Here is a 25574-nt window from a genome sequence, read left to right as displayed (position 1 = left end):
TTTTAAAATATTACTTACTCTATTGCCTATATGCCTCACCATGGCCATTCCACCAAGCTCCTAACTTACATACTTACTTGGATATATAATAGGTTCCTCAAATTTAACATGACAAAAGCAGAACTTTATTTTACCTCCCAAACCAGTTTTATCACCAGCCTTTTCAGTCTAACAGATGACCCTATCCTCACCTTCCACATTCAGTCCATCAGCAAATGCTAGATCTCTCTTTAAGATACATGGTTGTGCCCAGTGCTCTGAACAAAACCCTTGCTTTCCTCTTTGTCTTCATCTTTTTTTTTTTTTTTTGAGACGGAGTCTTGCTCTGTCGCCCAGGCTGGAGTGCAGTGGCCGGATCTCGGCTCACTGCAAGCTCCGCCTCCCAGGTTTATGCCATTCTCCTGCCTCAGCCTCCCAAGTAGCTGGGACTACAGGCGCCCGCCACCTCGCCCGGCTAGTTTTTTTGTATTTTTTAGTAGAGACGGGGTTTCACCGTGTTAGCCAGGATGGTCTCGATCTCCGGACCTCGTGACCCACCCGTCTCGGCCTCCCAAAGTGCTGGGATTACAGGCTTGAGCCACCGCACCCGGCCTGTCTTCATCTTCTAAATGTCATCCTCACTCACTACATTCCATCCATCCTTGTTTCATTTCCACAATAAAACACTCCAAGCTTGTTCCTACAGTAAGAACTTCTCATGTGTTACTCCCTCTGTCTGGAATGATCTGTCCCTAATGTATCTGGCCCTTTCTTGTGATTCAGATCTTAGGTAAAACCTAAGGTTTTTTATCTGCACATACAATCCAGATTGACCCTTCCCTATTTGATTTCCTTTATAGAATTCATCACTATCTAAAATTATTTTGTTCTGTTTACATGTTTATTATCTGTCTTCCCACAGCTGAGTGCAAATGTTGTCTGACTACTGTCTCTGTGAAGCTGTACCTGGATAGTGCCTAGCACATAGTACGCATTGTAGTTGCTCAGTAAATATTTATTAAAAAGAATGACAATAAGAATGACATAACATGGAGACCACAGTACCCACTAAAAGTTTTGAATGGGTGAAAAACATACTATGAGTGACTGTGGCAAGTCATAACTAGAAATACTTCAGTGATAACAGTTCTTACATTTGGGCATAGAAAGGACTGAAAAACTATTTTTCCTTTTTTTTTTTTTTTTTTTTTTTTGAGACGAAGTCTCGTTGTGTCACCCAGGCTGGAGTGCAGTGGCCCAATCTTGGCTCACTGCAAGCTCCACCTCCCAGGTCACGCCATTCTTCTGCCTCAGCCTCCCGAGTAGCTGGGACTACAGGCGCTCACCACCACACCCGGCTAATTTGTTTGTATTTTTAGTAGAGAAGGGGTTTCACCATGTTAGCCAGGATGGTCTCTATCTCCTGACCTTGTGATCCACCCACCTCGGCCTCCCAAAGTGCTGGGATTACAGGCGTGAGCTACCATGCCCAGCCTGAAAAACTATTTTTCATTTGAATTTTATGTTTAGCTTCCCTCCTATTAATAAAGGCTAAGGGCAAAGATTTTATTTCTGAAAATTTTATCAGAGCAAATATAGAAGTTATATCTAGAAGCTGAAACACTGGCAAGGTTGATTGGCAATTTATAACAATGATAAACTTTATAGTAATGGCAAAGTTAGCAAAATGTAACAGTAAGCCAGTGAGCTGCAGAAGAACAGCTCACTGTTCCAAGGATCAAGAACAGTTCCAAGGATCTGTAACATAATAGTACGTAAATGCCAAAAGTCAATTGACTTGGTAGATGCCAAAGTCAATCTATAATTAGAAACTGTTAAATAGTTTTAAATTGCTTCTTGTGTCATAGTGATGAACATAAAATACTTCCTCTGAAGAGGTTTACACAGTGTTAAATCTACCAAGGAAATCTACTAAAGAGTGCATACATGAGTGGCCAGAAATGTTGCATGAATGTAAAGGATGCGAAATGTTTGATATAAACTACTTATTTAGACTTTTGGGGAAAAAAATGACATTTACATATTTTTACCCAAACAGGTTAATATTTTTCATTGCGGATGTGTCATAGCAGAAATACGTGACTACAGGCAGTCCAGTAACATGAAATCTCCTGGTTACCAAAGTCGGCACATTCTCTTACGTCCAACAATGCAGGTAAGGATGTTTAAGATATACTATTTTAGATTTTAGTTGGAAGTTTCATTTATCGAATGTCTTCATATGTTTGTGCATAAATTAATGAGTTTTTTAAATGTTTATTTCTTCTAGACTTTAATTTGTGATGTACATTCAATAACAAGTGATAACCATAAATGGACCCAGGTTAGTTGTTTTGTTTTTTAATCTCAAACAGGCAAAATATAGGATGAAAAAAACTTATCATTAAGCAAAAGTGATTTTCTGCTTATTTTTATTCAATAATTAAGTTTGATGCTTTATGTGAAAAGCTGGTATTCCTTTATGAGATCTGGAAGTTAAGGGTCTCTTTATACATGTAGTAATCCCTCAAGTTGCCTAAGATCATTTTAGGGTGAAGCTGGCCTAATATGCTCAATGAGATAAAACTTAGTCTTTATCTCCTCTCAAATAGAAGAAAAATTTTTTTACCTTGACTACAAATAGATACTGGTTTTTTTTTTTTAATAATTGAAGTTTCTAACCCAGCCTAGCCTATCTTTCTTTGCCATTTATACTGGTTGCCTTGAAATGAGAGGAACTCTCTTACCCCTAAGAATAACCAGTTAACCCTCCAGTTCTGGCTCAGTGATATATGAGGGGACTTCAGAAAGTTTGTGGAAAACTGGGATTAAAAGATAAAAAATATAAACTTTTCTTCTCAGTATAAGCTCCATTAAGTTCAAGAACCTTGTAAATGATACCATTTATTTAGTCCACCCCTAAAGAACTGAGGGTCCTGGGAGCTGAACCATATCAATGCAATCAGTTTTACATTATTAACTGAAGAAAAATGGGTACTTTTTAAACTTTTTTTTTTTAAGATTAGGAAACAAGAAGTCAGAAAGAGCCAAATCTGGACTGTAAGGTGGATACCTAATGGTTTCCCATCAAAACTCTTACAAAATTTCTCTTTTTTGATGAGAGGAATGAGCAGAGGCATTGTGGTACAGAACGACTCTGGTGAAGCTTTCCCAGGCATTTTTCTGCTGAAGCTTTGGCTTTCTCAAAACACTCATAATAAGCACGTTATCATTCTTTGTTCCTGCAGAAAGTCAACAAGCAAAATGTCTTGAGCATCCCAGAAAACTGTTTCCATGATCTCTGCTCTTCACCTGTCTGCTTTTGCTTTGACTGAACCACTTCTGCCTCTTGGTAGCCATTGCCTTAATTGTGCTTTATTATCTTCAGTATTATACGGGAAAGAATGCTTTAGTATCTTGGTCCTACTTGTTGAAAATTTCCATGGAAAGCTCTGCTTTTTCAGCTGATCTGGATGCAGTGGTTTTGGCACCCATCGAGTGGAAAGTTTACTCAACTTTAATTTTTCTGTCAAAATTATTCAAGCTGAACCAGTTGAGATGCCTATAGTGTTGGCTTTTGTTTCTGCTGTTAATCATTGGTCCTCTTCAATTAGGTTACAAACGAAATGAATTTTTTTCCTCGTAAATTGATGTGGATGATCTGCTGCTGCAGGCTTCATCTTCAACATAGTCTTGTCCCTTCTTAAAACAAGTTACCCATTTGTAAACTGCTGCTTTCTTTGAGGCATGCTTCCCATAAACCTTTGAAAAAGCGTCAATGATTTCACAATTCTTCCATTCAGGCTTCACCATCAATTTGATGTTTGTTGTTGCTTCAGTTTTAGCAGAATTCATGTTGCTCTGGTAGAGGCTGTTTTCAAACTGATGTCTTATCTTTCTTAGTGTTTCAAACTAGGCTCTGTTCAGACATGTTATAACAGCTTAGTACATATTTATTTTGGTGCAAAAAGGTTTGAAACCTATGTATAGTTTTTTCTTAATACTCATTTTTCATAAACTTTTAAAGACCCCTTGTATGTGAGATGCCTACTCAAAAAAGTGTTCAGTTGTCTGTGACTATAGTGAGGAATAATTACTAAGTCAAAAGAAAATATCAGTAATGGTAGTTATCCTTTCTGTGACGTGATTATAAAATAAGCTTCAATTCATCAGTAACTACCAAGTATTGTGTTTTGGTTTGGGCTATAATGTTATCATCTGAAAAAAGATTAAAAACTATCAAAAGAATATTAGACAACCGAAAAACTCATTGGTTACCATCAGAGGATGCTAGGGCATCAGTTTCTTACTCTGAGGATTGATAAAGGAGAGAATATAATATTTATTCTGTCCTTCTTGTTATGAACTGTATTTTAGGCAGCCAAGTAAGTGAGGGAAAATTCTTAGGAAAATTTCCAGCTAATAGGTGTAAAAGAAATGATAGACTTTTGAAAAATAAAAGTTTGAAAGTGTTAATGAAGTAATGAATCTAGACAACAGTAATTCTTGGATGTGAAAACTATTAGATGATAGGTTAATGGGAAATTTTGTAATGTAGCAATCTGATTAAACCCACTGATTGAAGATGGAACAGTTAATTATTGTGTACCTCCCGGTTTGATGCAAGAGACATACAACAGTAGTAATAGCACCAATAAAGAACTCTTGTCCAAAAAAAAAAAAAAAAAGGAGCCCATATTAAATCAAGCCACTAGTTGTAACTAGCAGTTTATAGGAATTCAGTGAATGAAATAAACTCTTAAGTAACACAACGAGGAAGAAACCAGCCAGATCTAGTTAATGGACATGAGAAAGCAATTGGTTAATTCTAACAAATTATTATTTAACAATATTATTAATTGATTCACTTAAAAAAATAGCCTTAGCTATCAAGATATTTCAGAGGTTAAGCAAAGTAATAGGATTCAGTAAAGTACATTATGTGATAACAGTAAAGAGCCTGTATGTACTTTGGAATTGGGTATATAGAGTTCACTCAATATTAGCAGAGTCATTTTTATTCTTGTAATATAGTTGAGTATAGGATGGGACTATTCACGGTTACTAAAAAATGCCATAACCCTTTATGACCCTATGGGTTTTGTGAGAGCAGAATATTTTGTTTTGCTCACTACTTTATCCCCAACTCCTGTAAAGGTGCCTAACACATCATAGGTGCTCAAATACTTTCTTGAATTAATGAGTAGCCACTCTTACAATCTGACCATTCCATACTCTACAAATTATAGGCATACCTCGGAGTTATTGTGGGTTCGATTCCAGAGCACTGCAGTAAAGCAAATACTGCGATAAAGCAAGTCACATGAACTTTTTGGTTTCCTAGTGTATAAAAAGATTACATTTACACTATATAGTTGACCTTGAACAACACAGAGGTTAGGGGCAGTGGCCTTTGTGCGGTCAAAAACCCATGTATAACTTCTGACTCCTCTTCTAATACTTTACTAATAGCCTACTGTTGACTGGGAAGCCTTACTGGATTTTGTTTTTTTGTTTTGTTTTGTTTTGGAGACGGAGTCAGGTTGTAACTCAGGTTGCAGTGCATTGGCAGTCTCAGCTCACTGCAGCCTCTGCCTCTCAGGCTCAAGTGATCCTCCCACCTCAGCCTCCTGAGTAGCTGGGACTATAGGTGCATGCCACCATGCCCAGCTAATTATTTTTATTTTTGGTAGAGACAGGATTTCACCATGTTGCCCAGGCTGATCTCGAACTCCTGAGCTCAAGCGATCTGCCTGCCTGGGACTCCCAAAGTACTGGGATTACAGATGTGAGCAACCATGCCTGGTGATTAACATGTATTTTGTATGTTATATGTATTGTGCTCTGTATTTTTACAGTTAATTGTTAGAGAAAAGAAAACATTAAGAAAATCATAAGAAGAGAAAATTTGTTTACTATTCAATAAGTATATCATATTAAAGGTCTTCATCCTCATCATCTTCACATTGAGTAGGCCGAGGAGGAGGAAGAAGAAAAGTTCATCTTGCCAGTTCTCTTGGCAACTTCCAGAGATCGAGACCATCCCGGCCAACACGGTGAAACCCCGTCTCTAAAAATACAAAAATTAGCCAGACATGGTGTTGTGTGCTTGTAGTCCCAGCTACTCAGGAGGCTGAGGCAGGAGAATCATGTAAACCTAGGAGGCGGAGGTTGCGGTGAGCTGAGATCACACCACTGCACTCCAGAGCAAGACTCTGTCTCAAAAAAAAGAAAAGAAAAAAACTCCTGTGTAAATGGACCTGCATAGTTCAAATCCATGTTGTTCAGGAGTCTACTGTAGACTATTAAGGGTGCTATAGCATTATGTTTAAAAAAACAACTTATATACATTAATTTAAAAATACTTTATTGCTAAAAAATGCCAATGATCTTCTGAACCTTCAGGGAGTCATAACCTTTTTGCTTGTGGAAGATATTGCCTAGATATTAATGACTGCTGACAGATCAGGATCTGACAGATTGGGATGGCAGTGGCAGTTTTTTAAAAGACAACAGTGAAGTTTGCCCCATCGATTATTTCTTTCATGAAAGAGTTCTTTATAGCATGTGATGCAGTTTTACCCTACAGTAGAACATCTTTCAGAATTGAAGTCAGTCCTCTAAAACCCTGCCACTGCTGTGTTATCACCTAAGTTTATGTAATAGTCTAAATATTATGTTGTCATTTCAACAATGTTCACAGCCAGGAATAGATTCTATCTCAAGAAACCACTTTTGCGGGGTGCAGTGACTCATGCCTATAATCCCAGGACTTTGGGAGGCCAAAGCAGGCAGATCACAAGGTCAGGAGTTCGAGACCAGCCTGGCCAATATGGTGAAACTCTGTCTCTGGTAAAAATTCAAAAATTAGCCGGGCATGGTGGTGGTACCTGGCAGGAGAATTGCTTGAACCCAGGAGGCGGAGGTTGCAGTGAACTGCATTACACTCTAGGCTGGGTGACAGAGGGAGACTCTGACTCAAAAAAAAAAAACAAAAAAAAAAACAAAACTCTTTCTATGGTCACCCATAAGAAGCAACTCATCCATTCAAGTTTGATCATGAGATTGTAGCAATTCAGTCACATCTTCAGGCTCTCTACTTCTAATTGTATTTCTCTTTATATCACCACAACTGCAGTGACTTCTTGTCCTGAAGTCTTGAACCCCTCAGAGTCATCCATGAAGGTTGGAATAAACTTCTCCCAAACTCATATTAATGTTTCTATTTTGACCCCCTCCCATGAATCATGCATGTTCTTCGTGACATCTACAATGCCAAATCCTTTCCAGAAAGTTTTTAATTTACTTTGCCCAGATCCATCAGAGGAATCACTATCTATGGCAGCTAAAGCCTTACAAAATGTATTTTTTAAATATTAAGACTTAAAAGTCAAAGTTACTCCTTGATCCATGGGCTACAGAGTGGATATTGTGTTAGCAGCTATGAAAACATTACCCCTTGTGTGTCTTCATCAGAGCTCTTGGGTGACAAGGCCATTGTTAATGAGCAGTAGTATTTTCGAAAGAATCTTTTTTTTTTCTGAACAGTGGGTCTCTGTAGTGGCCTTAAAATATTCAGCAAACCATGTGGTAAACAGATGTGCTGTCATCCAGGCTTTGTTGTTCCATTTATAGAGCACCGATAGAGTAGTAATTCTTAAGGATTCTAGGATTTTCAGAATGGCCAAATAAGCATTGGCTTCAGCTTCAAGTCACCAGCTGCATTAACCCCCAACAAGGGAGTCAGCCTGTTCTTTGAAGCTTTGAAGCCAGACATTGACTTCTCTCTAGCTATAAAAGTTCTGGATGGCATATTCTTCTAGTATCAGGCTGTCTTATTTAATTTGAAAACTTGTTGTTGGAACACCTTCATCAGGTATCTTAGATCTTCTGCATAACTTGTTGCAGTTTGTATATCAGCACTTGCCGCATCACCTTCCACTTTTGTGTTATGGAGACAGCTTCTACTCTTAAACCTCATGAACTAGTTTTCTGCTTCAAACTTTTCTTCTGCAGCTTCCTCACCTCTTTCACATCATAGAATTGAAGAGAATTGGGATTTGCTCTGGATTAGGCTTTGGTTTAAGGAAATGTTGCAAGTAGTTTGATCTTCTATCCAGATCATTTAAACTTTCTCTGTATCAGCAATAAGGCTGTTTTGCTTTTCTCTCTGTTATGGATGTTCACTGGAGTAGTGCTTTTAATTTCGTTTATGAACTTTTCCTTTACATTCACAACTTGGCTAACTGGTACAAGAGGCCTAGCTTTCACTGTTGTAGCTGTTTATAGGCCTTTCTCACTAAGCTTAATCATTTCTAGCTTTGGATTTAAAATGAGAGATGTATGACTCTTCCTTTCACTTGAACACTAAGAGGCCATTTTTTGCCTAATTTAAATATTATAATATTTCTAGAGGTAAGGAGTCCTGAGAAGGAGAAAGACAGGGGAGATCCCACACTGGGGTGTGGTGGATCGGTGAAACTGTCAGAGAACATATATCATTTCTTGATTAAGTACACATTGAATATCACAGATCACCATAATATATTTAATAATAATGAAAAAGTTTGAGATACAGAAAGAATTACCAAAATGTGACACAGACACAAAATAAGTGTGCTGTTGGGAAAATGGTGCTGATAGCCTTGCTCAGTGCAAAATTGCCACAGATCTTCAGTATGTAAAAAGTGCAATATTTGTGAACCACAATAAAACGAGATATACCTGCATTGAATTTCCATTAGAAGTTTCTTTATGCTGTCTAGTTTCTAAACGTTTGCATGCACACTAACATTAGCACCTGAAATACCGTGTTTTACTGTAGTTCTTAGCAGAATTCCAGGGAATATTTCTAGATTAAGCTATGTATGATTACATATTTGCAAATCTTAAATCTGGTATTGACATATGCTCTTACACTTTTCAGGAAGACAAACTTCTGCTTGAGAGCCAGCTCATCCTAGCTACAGCTGAACCACTCTGTCTTGATCCTTCTATAGCAGTCACCTGCACTGCAAACAGACTGCTCTATAACAAGCAAAAGATGAACACTCGCCCAATGAAACGGTAATTGCCTTTGTGGAAGGGTGAACCAAAAGACACAAGTAGCTGTAAATTTTGCTATTTATAGTATCTTTTCCCTCCAGGGTATGGTTGCTCTGATTTTGGTGGAGAAGGGCAGAGATGGGGTCTCTCTTTGTTGCCCAGGCTAGTCTTGAACTCTTGGCTTCAAGGGATCCTCCCACTTTGGCTTCCCAAATAGCTGGGATTATAAGCATGACCAGCTACACCAGCCTCTGATTATTTTTTTTTTGAAAATAGGATTTTTAATGGTCTTATTTTATATTTTTTTGTAAAGCATTATTATTTTTTAATGCTCTATGCTTCAGATTGAACTGATGCATTTTCTGCAGTCTTTTAAAGAACAAACTTTTTCTAAGTTTATAGTCTGTTTTCCAAAAAGGTAAAGAGGCTGAGATCAAATATGAACAGAAATAATAATTTTTTCATTATTTTCCTAATAACAAATGACTGATTTAATTGTTGTTAATCCTACTTTTAAGGAAAGATTTTGTAATTTCAAGATTTGAGAAAATATGATCATAGAAGAAGTCAGTTAGTTATAAACTGAATCTAGGCACACCTACCTTGTGTTTTTGAAACAAACCAAGCTTATTCCTCCCTTGGCATCTTTTAAAAATGTCTCTTCAAATACTCATTCCTTGATCTTTCAGAATATTTTCTTTTCCCCACCCTCCATGGGAAACATGAGGGAATTTTTCCCCAGTAGTCACTGTGAGAACCTCTTTGAGCTCCTGGAGATAAAACCCCCAAAAGTGTGGGGGCTCCCAGTGACTAGATCCCCCTGGAGTTTTGAATCTCTCAGACATGTCCACACTAGGCCTCCAGCAGTTGGTCAGTTATACTTGAGGTTCCCTACCCTGGCACTGGTTCCTGAAGAGGTTTGTGCTAGTGGGTTTCTGCTTCAGCAAGCCATGATGGTCTGCATTATTGGTTTCTCCAAGTTTGGGGCAGTGGTTTGTCTTGTGACCACATCTCTTTGATGGATCTAAGAAGAATCGTTAATTTTTATGTTTATTCAGCTTTTTACTTGTTAGGATGAGGTGGGAACTTCCAGAGTCTTACATGCCTGTACCCGAAACTGGAAATTATCCCCTTCACCTTCATCTTTCCATAGCTGGTTCCTTCTCATCATTCCTGTCTCAGCTCACATGTCATTTTTTCAGGCTCTTTTCCTCCCCTCCCTCTCCCACTTCCCTGCCCTAGTGTTGCCCTCCTTATCCTGTATTCTCCACGGTACTCTGTTTTTTATCTTACTGCTTCTTGGTATCTGAAATCTGAAATTATTTTATCTGTTTACTTGTGAATGTCTCCTCCCCCTCTGGACTTGATAGCCTGTGGTGATGGGAATTTTGTTCTTATTCATTTTTATTTCACCTAGTCCTAGTTCCTAGGACTGTGCTTGGCATGTGGCAGTGTTCTATAAACATGATTTGTACATACTCAGCAGTGACTAGTTTCAACTCACATATATTACGAGCTTCTTTTACTAGTGCTGCTTAGTTCAAATTTCTTAACATTTCAGGTGTTTCAAGCGGTATTCCAGATCCTCTCTGAATCGGCAGCAAGATCTGTCTCATTGTCCACCTCCTCCTCAGCTGAGGTTACTTGATTTCTTACAAAAAAGAAAGGAAAGAAAAGCAGGTCAGCATTATGACCTCAAAATTTCTAAAGCAGGAAATGTAAGTATATGTTTTTTAAATGAAGCTTATTATGCCCAAAAACCTGTCTTATTTAGCATTTTTTCTGTATATTTATATTGTTTTTAATTTTTCAGTGTGTAGATATGTGGAAACGGAGTCCCTGTAATTTGGCCATACCTTCTGAAGTAGATGTAAGTCGGTTCATGAATTTTTTTTTTCATATAGTTTCTAAGTTTTACCATTCGTTTGCTTATACCTTGAGAAAACAACAACAAAAAACTTCTTTTAAAAACAAAGTGATTTAGATCATACTCTTTTTTTTTTTTTTTTTTTTTTCCTTCCTCAGGTTTATTTGTACAAATAGCACAGGAGGACCCCAGTCCCATGCAGATGGCAGCCCGGAGGCGGGGGTGGGGGGTCGCACCAGTCCTTCTGTCCTCACGTTGGCAGACAGAGATATCTACTCTGTAGCCTTTGTAGGGGTCTGGGCACTTTTGGGAGCCTGAGCTGGAATTGAAGCTGGAGCTGCAGCCTGGACCTTGGTTTGATTATTGGCCTTGGCCTTTGGTGGGCAGAGCCGGAGCCCCTTGGCAATGTGAGCATGAGCATGCTTCCCAAGCTTGGGGTGGGCAATGTAGGCAACTCAACCGAGCTTGCGGCTGACACCCTTTGGGAGCTTGGGCTTAACCTCCTTGGGCTTTACAAGGGCCTTGATAGTCTTGGCACATGCACTTATGGCCTTGACACTGTTGGCCTGCATCTTCTTTAGGCCCTTGTTGTTGTGCCTCTTGGCAAAGCGCATGTTCCTCAGGAACTTGGGGTCCACCCCCTTAAGAGATTTGTATCTTTGTGATCGGGGTTTCTTGATATCATTGCTGTGCCATTTTCGGGACTGGTTGTGTGTGGTGTGATTCTTGGACTTGCCATGTCCGCACCTTAAGCCATGGCTCCCGAAGCGCCTAGAACCGGAAAGAGAAAGGGGCGATCATAGTCTTTTTTTTGAAAACAATATGATTTGTTTCAAAAACATTGAAAAATGATTTTTAGAAGCTGTGTATTGTTCTTTTTTCACATTAAGTTGAAAAAACATAACCCCTTAATATAGTTGTGTTTGGAGCAGGAATAGTAAACAAAACAATTTTAAAATGTGGAAAAATATAGTGTATATTACATAATCATGTGAAATCTCTCTTGTTTTCATAATATTTCATCAAAATTTCCTAATAGTGCTTTTTTCCTCGAAGTGGTTAAATTTGAAGATTAATAATACTATTTAAAAAAATAAAGATTAATAATACTAGAGAAGTAACCAAGATTAGGAACGTTGGGTTGTATTCTTTATTGATCCATAATATACATGAATATGAATGCTTGAAGACAGAAAAGGGATACTTTGATGAGTGATCCTTTATTTTTCTTTCTCCTCTGTTCTTTTTTATATTCACTCTTTATTTTCAGATTTGTTCTTCTGTTGCACCCTTTCCATGCTAGCACATGCATTATTCTTACTATTTCTGATTTTATAAAAAGAAATTATTCTAAGCACAAAGCCAGAAACAGCAGTAGACTGTATATACAACTCAAGGAAGTAAGCCATATTATCTGTTGGTAGCTTATGCGCAGTTCTTCAAGGAACATGGCCTGAGGATAGAATTTCAGTATAAATACTAAAGGGTGGAGTTTAGCTTTGGAGGACTGGCTGGAGTACTTCCCATACTTTAATGTCCTTAGGAATCACCTGGAGAGCTTGTTAAATTGTAGATTGCTACTCAGCAAGTCTGGTCTGAGGCATAAGATGCAGTTCTCACAAGCTCCTAGGTTATGCGATGCTTGAGGTCCATGGACCACACATTGAGTAGCAGTTGCCCTCAAAGCTTCTCAGTCTAGCTCAATCAGAAGAATCACCTAGGATATCAGTTAAACATAAGAGATTTCAAGCCCTACTCAAGATCTACGTACTTAGGATTTCTAAGGACAGACATGAAAATCTGTATTTTTAGTAAGTGCCCCAGATAAGTCTAAATGACTCTTAAGATCATAGTTGCCAGTAAGATAATAACATTTGACTCACACAGATACCTAGGACATGTACAGAATATGAGGTCAAGTTTGACTAGAAAGTGGAAAAGGTTCAAAAAATTTGATCAGCTTTAACATTTTACCTTCCATAGTCTCCCTTAGTTTTGTTGCCACTGTTACATGACAGCTCTTATTTCAAGAAAAGCCCTGCCAAAAGGAAAAGATCCTGATCCTTATCTCTCTGACATTCCAGTTTTCCTGAAGGAAAAGCTCTAAAGGAAAAAACATACCAGCTTATGGACAAAAAAATGAAGAGGCACTGTCTAGAAAAGCAGCTATGTTTATTAACATTTAATTAGTTTGGTTTTATTAAAGTTGTTTTATACACATCAGAAGACTTTTAAACTACTTAAGCGTAAGTAGTTGGTACTGGTGATTTAAGAATTCTTGCGCTAACAAGTATATTGTATTGTCGAGTTACTTAGTTTCTTCTCTTTGATCAGAGTACTGATTCCATTTTATCTGATATGGATTCTATTTTATGTGGTATTTCTTGATTTGATTGTTTAGGTGGAGAAATATGCTAAAGTGGAAAAGTCTATCAAATCTGATGACTCACAGCCAACAGTCTGGCCAGCCCATGTAAGTAATCATTGCCTGTCTCTGTGTCTAATTATGCCATTTCTAATCTGGCCTCTGAATTTATTAAACATAAAGTGCAGTTGCCATTAGTTTGGGACCTTTTTTCTTTTATAAATTACTTTCTGGAAGTTCAGTTTATTACATGAAGAAACAACTATTTTGTTCATCAAAGTATGCTTTGCATTTTAAACAGCAATTTTTTATTTTTAAATTTTTTAAATTTTTATTTATTTTATTTTATTTTTTTGAGATGGTGTTTGGCACTTATCGCCCAGACTGGAGTGCAGTGGTGCGATCATGGCTCACTGCAACCTCCTCCACTTCCCAGGTTCACGCAATTCTCCTGCCTCAGCCTCCTGAGTTGCTGGGATTACAGGCACCCGCCACCATACCTGGCTAATTTTTGTATTTTTAGTAGAGATGGCTGGTCTCGAACCCCCGATCTCACGTGATCCGCCCACCTTGGCCTCCCAAAGTGCTGGTATTACAGGCATGAGCCACTGCACCTGGCCTTAAAGAGCAATTTTAATGAAGAACTTCTTTTTTACTTTTGGTTTGCATATTGGTAGTTCTGTTTTGTTTTGTTTCAAATTAATAAATTCTTCTAAGGATACCTTTTTGTAAGTTTCCTAATTGGAATAATAACGTCTTAAAAAGACAGAAATAGGCATAATATTTAAATTAGGTGAACCCTAGGAGTGAAATGACGAGAGATGTTTTGTGTGTGTGATAGCAAAAGCAGACAAATGGTAAATAGAAACAGATCTGCTTTTGAAAGTTCTATCCTTTTAATATTATTTAATATTTGCAATTCATATGTCTAGTCTGAAATTCTGCCATACTAAGCTTGATTAAACATGCCATCAGAATTCTCCTTCCGAGAGTACCATGTAAAAAATAATCCTGTACTGCCCTCCTGAGCATAAACAGGCACGGCAGCATGAGGATCAGGGGTGCTAGCTTAGGGACAGACTGCTAACTCCCTGTGTGACCCTGGGCAATTCATTTAACCTCTCTGCTTAATTCCCTGACTTCTAATATGGAGATAATAACAGTGCCAACCATAAAAATATGATGAAGCTTACTTGAGGCAGTCCCTGTAGAGTGCTGAGAACAGTGTTTAATGTTCATTGTTATTATTTCCAGTATGTATATTAATATGTCTAATAGTGTGTTTAATGATGTATTAATATTGTTACATATAAGTTCATATTTCGTAGTGTATGTTAATGCTTTATTAAATGCATGCTGAGTGCCCATACAGTTTTTAGGAAAAGAGCCATGCTGCGCTTTATTCTGGTAGGCAGACTTAAACATCTTTTAGCCTAAGTACCATGTGTCTTCCTATCGTCAGATACATGTTACTGTATCATTTATTCCTAATTTTTACTAATTCTTAATGCCTGCCTACTTGTGAAGATACTTATTTGAGGTGCTATGTGTTTTTCAGGACGTAAAAGATGATTATGTATTTGAATGTGAAACTGGTACTCAGTATCAGAAAACAAAGCTGACCATCTTGCAGTCGCTTGGAGATCCACTTTACTATGGTAAAATACAGCCATGTAAAGCAGATGAAGAAAGTGACAGCCAGATGTCTCCATCACAGTGAGTTCTGTTAAATACAAGTAACTGAAAAAAAAAAAAAATAAGGCACCAAGAATTTATCTAGTAACTACTGATGAACCATTAATGAATAAAAATTTCTCTTTGGAACTCATTTATTAGTTAGACCTAAGTAAACTTATTAGTAGACCTAATAACTTATTAGTAGACCTAGGTAAACTTAAGTCATAGTTACCGTGTTGCTCAAGAGTTATTAAATAGCAAAAAAACCTATGGTATAATTATTTTTATGCTTGTTTTGAAGGCTATTCCTGTGATATCTTTCTTTATATATTTATGGCACTTAGGACTTTAACCTGTGAACATGAAGTGTTTGGGCAATAGTGTGTTTAAATAGGAAGCAAGTTTACCATAAATGTAAAAAGATGCTTGGTATTTGGCACTGCATGTAAGGACACAGACTCAGTGCTTATTGTAGTTATTGACCCTACATATTAATACATAAAAATATAGATGATCTTCCAAAATGTGTGAACTACATATATTTGGTACTGTCAGTATTTAGTTTTATTTTGTTTTACTATGTTTGGTTTTTTAAATCAAATTGATGCTGTTTTGAAAAAACGAAAAAAGCTCAGCAGAAAAGGACGGGGCCAGGTCTATGTTAATTGTAAAGCCTTTACTTACACAAAATACTAATTGAATCTACAGTAGAAAGGTGTATTTTAAAGAGCAACCCCACCAATATTTAGGTAAAAGTCAATGAAAGGAAATAACAGGGAATCCTCAGCTTCTTTTTTCACATGACCAGTTTTTATTGTTGTAAAAGGATCAGATGTTTTGATTACATGCATTTTCTTCTTTTTTTTAAAGTTATAGACATCATAACAGTTTATTTCTGAATCCTCAGCATGCATTTCTGAGGAAGCCATTTTTTTTTCTTTATTTTTATTTTAGCTATAGGGGTTATGTGTGCAGGTTTGTTACAGAGGTATATTGTATGATGCTAAGGTGTGGGTGTCTACTGATCCCATCACCCAGGTAGTGAATATAGTACCCAATATTGATTACTTATATTTAAAAAAATCTTCAACTTAAAGACAACATATATTGGCCATTTTTAATTTATTAACTTATTTTTGTAGAACACAAGGGTGATACATGTTCTTTTGTGAAAAAAATGGTCTATAGAGCCAAATGACTAATTTGTTTGACAGGAAGAGAATTGAATTTTTTACCTTTGCGTCAGAGTAGCTGCACGATTTATTATTTTCCAGTCATTCTTCCGTACTCATAAATATTTTATTGAATAAACTATGGAGTTAAAGTTTGAGCTGCATTAACTAAGCTTTTTTTTACATTTTATATTTCAGCTCCTCCACAGATGATCATTCAAATTGGTAATTAAAAAATAAACTATTTTAATCTGTTAAGAAATTATGTAAATATCAAACTCTTTAAAAAGACTTGCTAAAGATATTTTATTTGAATCGGTGATAAATATGTATACCTTGTTTGAAATATATTCTAAGGATCTGTTATGTAGATATTTAATTGTAAAATCACAGGTTAAAGTGAGAGGAAGGCCAAAGACCTTTCCACATGGTAGTTCAGTGATTTTGCTTTAGGGTCAATAGTTGTAAGGGTATATAGTACTTGGTAACTTTCAACCCAGATTATGTTTTAATAAATAAATTTTGTGCCAAAAGAAATATCCCTTAATTAAATCAACCAAATTATTCACATTGTTTCATAATGCATGCAAAACTTCGTCATTGTTTCATATGTGTAAATGCATTAAAAAATTTTGTTTCCGTATCTTGGTAGATTTAATACCAGTTTATATTATTGTGACTAAAACATGGAAGATTTCAGAAGTAATCCCAAGGCTTCTTAAGACAACTCTTAGCTAATACTTTTCTCTCCTTTTTTTTCCTTAAACATTTTAGGTTCGTTATTGGATCAAAGACCGATGCCGAGAGGTGAAAATATTTGCATCTCTATTTTGGTCAGGATGGATATGAAAAATTTTTCATCCTTATAGGATAGAGAGTACTTTACTAGGAGTTAAAAACATTGATTTTGGTTATGCTATTAACCATATTTACACTGTTTAATATTTATGGGCCTCTGTTGTAAAATTAGGGCATTGGACAGTAAAACCTCTAAGGTCTTTTCCAACTTTAAAATCTTATTGATTCTAGAAAAATGAAAGCTTGTGATACGCCAAACTATTAAGAATGGTTCTTTTCATGGGATGAGATTTTGGGGGAACTTAAATGCATTTTTCCAATGTTTATAATACCTAGGATTTTTTTTCACAGAATTAAGAAAACAACAAAAAAAAATGTTTAAAATATAGTTTTGTTTTAAATAAGAAAACTTAGACATATCTAGTGTAGCTAAGGAAGATGATTTCTAGATAGTACTTTAATCAGAATCTAAGAAAGGAATTGAGTATTTTCTTTGGCTGCTTATTACTTAAGTAATCCCTGCAATTTCTGTATTAGAAATAAGATATTGAAAGTATATCTTTAGATTGTTATTTAGCAAAATGTTTTGGACAATTTGTCATTGAACAGTTTAAAAATATGTACTTTTAACACAAAGATAAATCACCTAATTTTAATTTTTATATTGATAGAACTTTCTTTTTGCCATTAATTGTCATTATTTCCTATAAAATAAATTCGTGTTTAAAACAGGTTATCTAATCTTTACCTGTTTTCTCCTGATATTTTAGGGTAGTCAATCAGTACCAAGAATTAGTCCAGAATGAAGCCAAATGTCCGGTCAAGATGTCACACAGCTCCAGTGGCTCAGCCAGTCTGAGTCAGGTTTCTCCAGGGAAAGAAACAGAAGTGTGTTTCGTTAATGTTACTTCTTTGTGCCCAGTTGTTTCACAAGTAATCTGAGAAATGTTAAGAATCATTTTTTGAGGCTGGGCACAGTGGCTCATGCCTGTAATCCCAACACTTTGGGAGGCTGAGGTGGGTGGATCACCTGAGGTCGGGAGTTTGAGACCAGCCTGACCAATATGGTGAAACCCCGTATCTACTAAAAATACAAAAATTAGCTGGGCATGGTGGCGCACACCTGTAATCCCAGCCATTCGGGAAGCTGAGACAGGAGAATCTCTTGAACCCTGGAGGTGGAGGTTACAGTGAGCCGAGATAGCACCACTGCACTCCAGTCTGGGCAATCGAGCGAGAATCCATCTTAAAAAAAAAAAAAAGAATCAGTTTTTGAGGAGCAGCAGTATTATTTAGTTTTGTTTTTACTTTTACCTTTTTTTAAAATTTCTTTATGACATAATTTTTAAATGTACACAAAGATAAAAGGAAAATTATAATGAACACCTGTGTTCTAGTCATTTGGCTTCAACAGCTATTATTTTCCTTTAATAGATAGGTATGGAAGGGTGGAAGCTTTGCTTTCATCTTACTCCTCTGCCTTTCTCCCTAAAACTCTCACTTCCCACCCTATTACTCAGAAATCTTTTCCTCATTCTTTATGTGTACTGTAATATATATTTCATGGGTCTCATGTGAAATTTTCTTTGTAATACATACAGTATTCAATCTGTAACCACTGAGAGCACTTTGCAGAGTTAAAAATCTGGGATTTATAGCAGTACTAATTTTATTTAATAAACTATGAAGTTAAATATACATTTCATCTGGGGTTTATAGCAGGATTAATTTTAACAAGTATGCTTAATGTCACTGTCTTTTAGCAAACTGAAACTGTGTCAGTTCAGTCTTCAGTACTGGGGAAGGGCGTAAAACATCGACCCCCACCAATCAAACTGCCCTCAAGCTCAGGAAATAGTTCCTCAGGTATTACATTTCTTAGTTTTTTGCAGTCTAGAATAACAAACATTATAGAGTCCTAATCTCTTTTTAAAACTTTGCCCCATTTTGATTTCTACAGTTCACAGAATTTTGAATTATAAATTTAGGAAATAACTTTTATGTTCTTCTAGGTAACTATTTTACGCCACAACAGACAAGCAGCTTTCTCAAATCTCCAACTCCTCCTCCTTCTTCTAAGCCATCAAGTATTCCTCGGAAATCATCTGTGGATCTCAATCAAGTTAGCATGCTTTCTCCAGCTGCCCTATCACCTGCCAGCTCATCACAAAGTGAGTCATAACTTAAATTCTTCATTAAATCTTCATAAGCTTTTGCATTAGTGTTTCTTAAGACAGCTTTTTTCAACTTGTGAAGTAGTGATATCTGAATGTACTGTGTACCCAAAATGTATAAGTTGCTAGAAGCTTCAGGCAGAGCTCTTGTTGATTGTATGTATTATGTCTCTACTGTAATTGTACTTGTTTTTCTGTATCTATGTATGCGTTCTGCGTATACCTTTCTTATAGACTTACAACCTACACATCTCCTTAAAAAAATAACCTGGTAGTTACATGTGGCAATAAGATTTCAAAATATTTTTTATTCCAGTGTACCCTAGGATCATTTTACATATTTATGTAAATTGTGTGGCTGATATGAAAAAAATGTCATAAGAGTTGTTGCTGCAGGTCCTATCTTTGTGTATATGTAAGAAGTCAACTAGTTCCAAGGTGGTGATACAATAAACTGAAAAACAATATTTCAAAAACACTCCTACACTCTTTTATAAATTGTTGTCAGTTACTAAAATGTGATGATGATCATAAAGCATTATTCTGAAGATACTGAAATGTAATTTTTACTACTGAATACTTTTTTTTTTAACATCAAGAAGAGTTATACAAGAATGCTAGCATTAGTTTGGGAGAATTTCTTCAAATTAGTAAATATCTGAAAGTACCAATGTGGGGGAAAAAGTCATTCCAGTTTTTTAGATTTTTTGTAGCTAGCTTAATATATGCTGAAAGTTTTAGTACACTGCACAGTGATAGGGCGGTCTTCGCATTAGATAGAAACATCTTCATCTTGATAGCTCAAAAGGTGTAATTTTTCTGCCTTCTTGTTTTGCACAAAGAAAAATATATAAATTTTCTGAAAGTCTTATTCACACTTCTTATGTTGTGGGTATGGATTATGGTAATCTACTGCACACAGTTGTTACTTTAAGTAAGGGTTGAGTGACAGCTTCTGGACATTCACATTTCTTTCCTTTCTTTCTGCAGGACATGAAAGCTAAAAAAGAAAACACCTCAAGAGCTTTTGGTTTTACTTTTTTGGTTTTTGTTTTTTGTTTTTGTTTTTTAAAAAATTGATAAACTGTGCATACTTCATTCACAACAGATTTTCTATACATTCTACATTTAAACAGAAGTACACAGTTACTGTTAAAGATGCAGTATTATCTATCAGACATTTACTTTATTACTGTTTTTTGTAAATTTGTTTGTCAGGATAAACTTGATGTGTTAGGAATTAAACATGTATATTTAGGTGCCAAATATGATTGTTAACCATATGTAACTTATTAAATATGTTCACAGTTTATCTCAGACTTTTACACTAAATAAGCAATATTTTTAAATGAAGTCATGAATTAGTAAATCGTAAATAATAAATTAATTTGAATTCCTTTTGAACTTTTTAGGCCAAAGGCAGCATGTAGGAAACTAACTTTTAAATGGGTATTGTGGTAGAATATAACTGTATATTTTTACTGTTACTGCAATAGCATCTTTAATGGGCTTTTTAGGTGATATACTGCATCCTTAATTGTAATTGAGTGTAGCAACACTCATGTATCATGTGTAGAAATTAACACTTGCAGTTAACTGCTTTAAAAAAAAAAACTAGAACAAATTGTCAGTGCTAAGTAAGATTCCATTAACCTTATTTTAAAAGGACTGGCCATTTATAACAAACTAGCAATTTTTATTTTTCTCAATGAGCAGGATCTGGAACTCCTAAGCCATCTACTCCTACACCAACCCCTTCATCGACCCCACACCCTCCTGATGCTCAGAGCTCAACTCCTAGTACCCCTTCAGCTACCCCTACTCCCCAAGATTCAGGCTTCACCCCTCAGCCCACTTTGTTAACTCAGTTTGCTCAGCAGCAAAGGTCTCTGAGCCAGGCAATGCCTGTAACAACCATTCCTCTTTCCACCATGGTAACATCTATAACTCCAGGAACCACGGCCACCCAGGTCATGGCAAACTCTGCTGGACTTAACTTCATCAATGTAGTGGGCTCTGTTTGGTAAGTTTGCATTGATGTTCTGATTTTTTTTTTTTTTTTAAAGATAGTTTCACCATCTAAAATTCTTAATTTGTGAAATGAAGAACAAACTGCCTATTACTCAGACTGAAAGGCAATAGTTTAAATATGGACAGAAGTTGCCTGACCGTGTGTGTTTTAATTTTAAATAATATATCTGTTAACTGCACTAAGATGATACCTCATCTTACTGTTTTTGTTTTTTGATACTTCATCTTGACAGCAGCTTAGAATTTCCTGTTTATCTTCTGCATTGCCTTTGATATTTAAGACCAATAAATAACTAGTTGTGTTTGCTTAGTAGTTTTGTTTTTTAATCTGAGGAATTATGTGGCTGACTTTTTCCCTTTTACAGTGAAGTTTAATGCTTTGTCTTATTCTCCTGCAGTGGGGCCCAGGCTTTGATGAGTGGTTCAAACCCCATGCTGGGCTGTAACACAGGTGCCATAACTCCTGCAGGAATAAACCTGAGCGGCCTTCTACCCTCAGGAGGTCTGCTACCAAATGCATTGCCCAGTGCAATGCAGGCAGCTTCTCAAGCAGGTCAGAATGTTGGAAATAATAACCTCTAAAAAAAAAAATTAAAGTATATGCTAAAGTAAAAATGTAATTTTAAGAATGATGCTAAAGGCATTTAATGTCATTATTTCATGAAGTATAGTATCACATGTGTTTCATTTCAAAAGCCTTTAAAGTTCTGGCATTTGAATTAAAAGCCATCTAGCAATCAACTTTGGAAAACTTGGTAAGCCTGTGAGTCTGTGCAAATGTTTCTTTTGCTTTCCAAATAATAGAATTAATTTTGGTAGCCTTATTGTCATTGTAGTTATATTCCAGGGAATATTAATGTATTTTGAAAATACACATTGTGCACAAGAGGCATCTGCATCGCAGTTAAGAGCCTGGATTCTGGGGCCAAACTACCTCAGCTTGAATCCCAGTTGTACAACTTATCGTTTGTGTAATATTGAGAAAGTTACCTTTGTGTCTAATTTTCCTCATAAATAAAATGGAAATAGCAATAATAACTTACCTTATAGTCATGAGGATTAAATGAAATATAATACAGATTATGTGCTTAAACTGTGCCTGAGACATGATAAGCATTCTTTTTTTTTTTTTTTTTTTTTTTTGAGACGGAGTCTCGCTCTGTTGAAGAGTAGTTATTACCTGTACAGGAAAACAGTTATAATAATAACTTGTGCTTATTTTTTTGATGCTCTTTAAAAGAATGTATTATAATATCTTGAAACAATTCAGTTTCACTTGAGGAAAAATTTAATAGGAAAAACAATGTAGAAAAATTCATTAAAAACTTTCTTAGTTATGAGAAAGGGAACCCAGAAAATACAATTCAACATATTAACATGTTGCTGTAATTTCCTAATTCTAGCTAGTGGTGTTATTTTTTTGTTTTGTTTTGTTTTTGGAGACAGAGTCTCGCTCTGTCGCCCAGGCTGGAGTGCAGTGGCGCGATCTCCGCTCACTGCAAGCTCCGCCGCCTCCCAGGTTAACGCCATTCTCCCACCTCAGGCGCCCGCCACCACGCCTGGCTAATTTTTTTTGTATTTTTAGTAGAGACGGGGTTTCACCGTGTTAGCCAGGATGGTCTCGATCTCCTGACCTCGTGATCCACCTGCCTCGGCCTCCCAAAGTGCTGGGATTACAGGTGTGAGCCACCACCCCCGGCCTAGTGTTCTTATTTTAATAAGCATAAGTGTGCTTTAGTGTCAGAAGTCCTGAAATGGACTTCACATCCTGAATTTAGGATATTTACATGTAACTACTAGTTGTACCAGTTACATGTGGCTTCACTTGCTAAACTGGGGCTTTACAGAAGTCACTAAATTTTTCCCCCTTAGCCTCAGTTCAGTTCGCTCTAAAGTGGGAATAAAAATATCTTCAGTTGGTACTTAAGAGAAATAAATGAAGTATGAAAGTGACTTTGGTAAGCTAGAAGGCATTATACAGATGTCATCCAGTTTTAAATGGGGGTTAAGCCATTTTCTTAAATGAGAATTTTTCCAGAAAGGGATATTTTTGCCAAATTTCAGTTTCTTATACAAGGCTTTGCTAATATTACATGTGCATTTCTTGCCTTAAATATTTTTTTTAAAAAATGATCTGATAGAGAACTAGATACATTTTTAAATAGTGTTCAGATTGGTGTATTTTGTTAGCAGAATATTTGCATATCATGAGACCAGGATCAGCACGCTACAGCACACAGCCTAAGCTAGGAATGGTTACTACATTTTTAAAGGATTGTGAAAAGAAAATGCAGCAGAGGCCATTTGTGCTCACAAAGCCTACATGATGGCCCTTTACCGAAAAAGTTTGTCACCCCCAGCTTTAAGATATGCTCTGTGTTATGTAACAGATTTTTTAGGATTATGTTTAGAATTAACAGAGCACTGTTTCCTGACTCTCAGTTTTGATCTTATACACAAATTGCAACATTCTTTAGCATTCTGATTAACATTTGTAGTTAAAAAAAAAATAGCATAGAGCATACCAGTTCTTAAAGATATGATTATTTTAGTATACTATGTAACACTGAGAAATGTAAATAGATGCCAGTACCTGGAATGTATTTGCACAGCAGTGATAGTTTTGTTATATTCATGGTGTTCTCATAATTCTTGATTACTGTTTGTTCAGCCAACAGTCAGAAGAATGAAAAAGAAGTCCCAGTTTCTGAAAGATAGACTATAATGTACACCTGGTGCTTCACAACTTTGAATAAAATCTCAGTATTGATATTTCTGAAGTATGGAAAATACACACATCTATGCAGAGAGTACATAAAATTATTGTACTTATATATATACTAAAGTATAAATTATTTTCATGTGTAATAAACTTCCAATTCTGTTATAACCATGAGTTTTATTTAACAGGTGTTCCATTTGGTTTAAAAAATACTTCAAGTCTCAGACCCTTAAATCTACTCCAGGTAAACCTGAAATCCTGCTTTTGATTAAATTGTTTGTACATTGAATTTTTTTCTAAACAATGTATATCTGTATGTATTAGCACTTGAAATTCTGAGGTCTGTTTAGATTCTTCTAAGGGTGTGGTTATTATTGCTACCTTTGTATGATCAAGTGGATAAAAAGGAAGAATCAGTACCTTATATACCACACTTTGGCTCCAGTAGCCCTGCCTAATTAAGAACTAGCTGTGCCAGTGGGGAGAATTTGCACCTACCAAGGAGGATACTTCACTACAATAATAATAGTGGACAGATTTAGAAAATAATTGCTTTCCCAACAGATGTTTTTTGTATGCATAGAAGTAATACTGTTTTTTGTGCTTGAAGGAGATTTAAAAAATAGGTATGTGTGCAGTACGCGGTGGCTCACACCTAGAATCCCACCACTTTGGGAGAGCCAGGTGGGAGGATTGCTTGAGCTCAGGAGTTCGAGACCAGCCTGGGCAGTATGGTAAAACCCCATCACTACAAAAAATTAGCCAAGCATGGTAGCATGCATCTGTAATCCCCGCTACTCGAGAGGCTGAGGTCAGAGGATCACTTAAGGCCAGGAAGTTGAGGCTGCAGTGAGCTGACATTGCGCCACTGCATTCCGGCCTAGGCAACAGAGTGAGATCCTGTCTCAAAAGAAAAAAAAAGAGGGGGTGAATTTACAACATTCCTGGTGTTATGCTAGGTCCTCTAATTTAAAGAAGGAGTAAACTTTAAGCTAGTAGTTTGGAAAATGGATAGACGTGAATATAAAGATCTGGATATGTAATGTAGTAGAGCTATGGATTGATGGGAAATAACAATAACAGATCAGCCACCCTGGTATTCAGGATTAACAAATCCGGAAATTCTCATTAGAGCTAAAATTTAAAACTTATTTCCTATACACGATGCAATATGTTTGCAGACTAATTGCAGACCAATATACTTATAGTATGGACAAGCCCACAAATTGCATTTGTTTATTTAGCCTACCTTCCGGTATATTGCTGTTGAAGTTTTCTTAGGGATCAGTCTCAGTGTTAACAGGAATGGAAATCCTTTAGTTTGTTATATATTTCTACATTTACTATACACTGATTGAGGAAGGAACATTTGATCTGTGCTGTATCCATGTTTACCTAATGATGAGCTGTGATGGATATAGATAGATATTTTGACCCAAGGATTTTTTTTTTTTTTTTTTTGGACTATATAGAACCTAAGAGTTCTGTATTTGGTATTTTCTTGGACATTCTCCTAAGGACCTCAAAGTGGTCCATATATAAACTCCTATAGCTTAAAACGGAAAAACTATTTGTTTTTTGGTGCATTTGACAAACATTGTTTTCCTTTTTAACCTGGAGTTTTCTGAGTGCTTCTTTAAAAATTGTTTTTATATTTGGATTAATTAAATTCGAATTAGATTTGAATGAAAGAGAAAGTAGTGGTTTCCAAAATAAATATGGACAACTAAATGCACTTTTTTTT

At 36.2% G+C, this 25574-nt stretch overlaps 1 protein-coding gene and 1 pseudogene across 50 annotated transcripts in view; one reads left to right on the top strand and one right to left on the bottom strand.

Annotated features, from left to right (window-relative positions):
* Nucleotides 1-25574, top strand: part of SUPT20H (SPT20 homolog, SAGA complex component) — a 49111-nt gene that overhangs the window by 14946 nt on the left and 8591 nt on the right. For 27 of the 50 annotated variants that reach the window (XM_077974245.1, XM_077974237.1, XM_077974242.1 and 24 more), the window contains 15 exons: nt 2039-2155; nt 2270-2323; nt 8906-9045; nt 10586-10742; nt 10838-10894; nt 13293-13364; nt 14815-14972; nt 16304-16330; nt 16880-16912; nt 17674-17791; nt 18667-18769; nt 18916-19074; nt 21031-21100; nt 21507-21661; nt 24019-24074. In XM_077974245.1, coding sequence (XP_077830371.1) covers nt 2039-2155; nt 2270-2323; nt 8906-9045; nt 10586-10742; nt 10838-10894; nt 13293-13364; nt 14815-14972; nt 16304-16330; nt 16880-16912; nt 17674-17791; nt 18667-18769; nt 18916-19074; nt 21031-21100; nt 21507-21661; nt 24019-24074 — 1476 coding nt within the window. Of the gene's footprint in view, nt 1-2038; nt 2156-2269; nt 2324-8905; nt 9046-10585; nt 10743-10837; nt 10895-13292; nt 13365-14814; nt 14973-16303; nt 16331-16879; nt 16913-17673; nt 17792-18666; nt 18770-18915; nt 19075-20793; nt 21101-21506; nt 21662-24018; nt 24075-25574 lie in introns of all 50 variants that reach the window. The other 23 variants (XM_077974231.1, XM_077974220.1, XM_077974223.1 and 20 more) reach the window with 1 other exon arrangement.
* Nucleotides 11164-12189, bottom strand: LOC106994271 (large ribosomal subunit protein eL29 pseudogene; annotated as a pseudogene).

The sequence above is a fragment of the Macaca mulatta genome, chromosome 17 (genome assembly GCF_049350105.2).
Source record: "Macaca mulatta isolate MMU2019108-1 chromosome 17, T2T-MMU8v2.0, whole genome shotgun sequence".
Lineage (NCBI taxonomy): Eukaryota > Metazoa > Chordata > Mammalia > Primates > Cercopithecidae > Macaca > Macaca mulatta.
The sequence above is the reverse complement of the archived record's forward strand: the minus strand, read 5'-3'. Positions and strand labels throughout refer to the sequence as shown.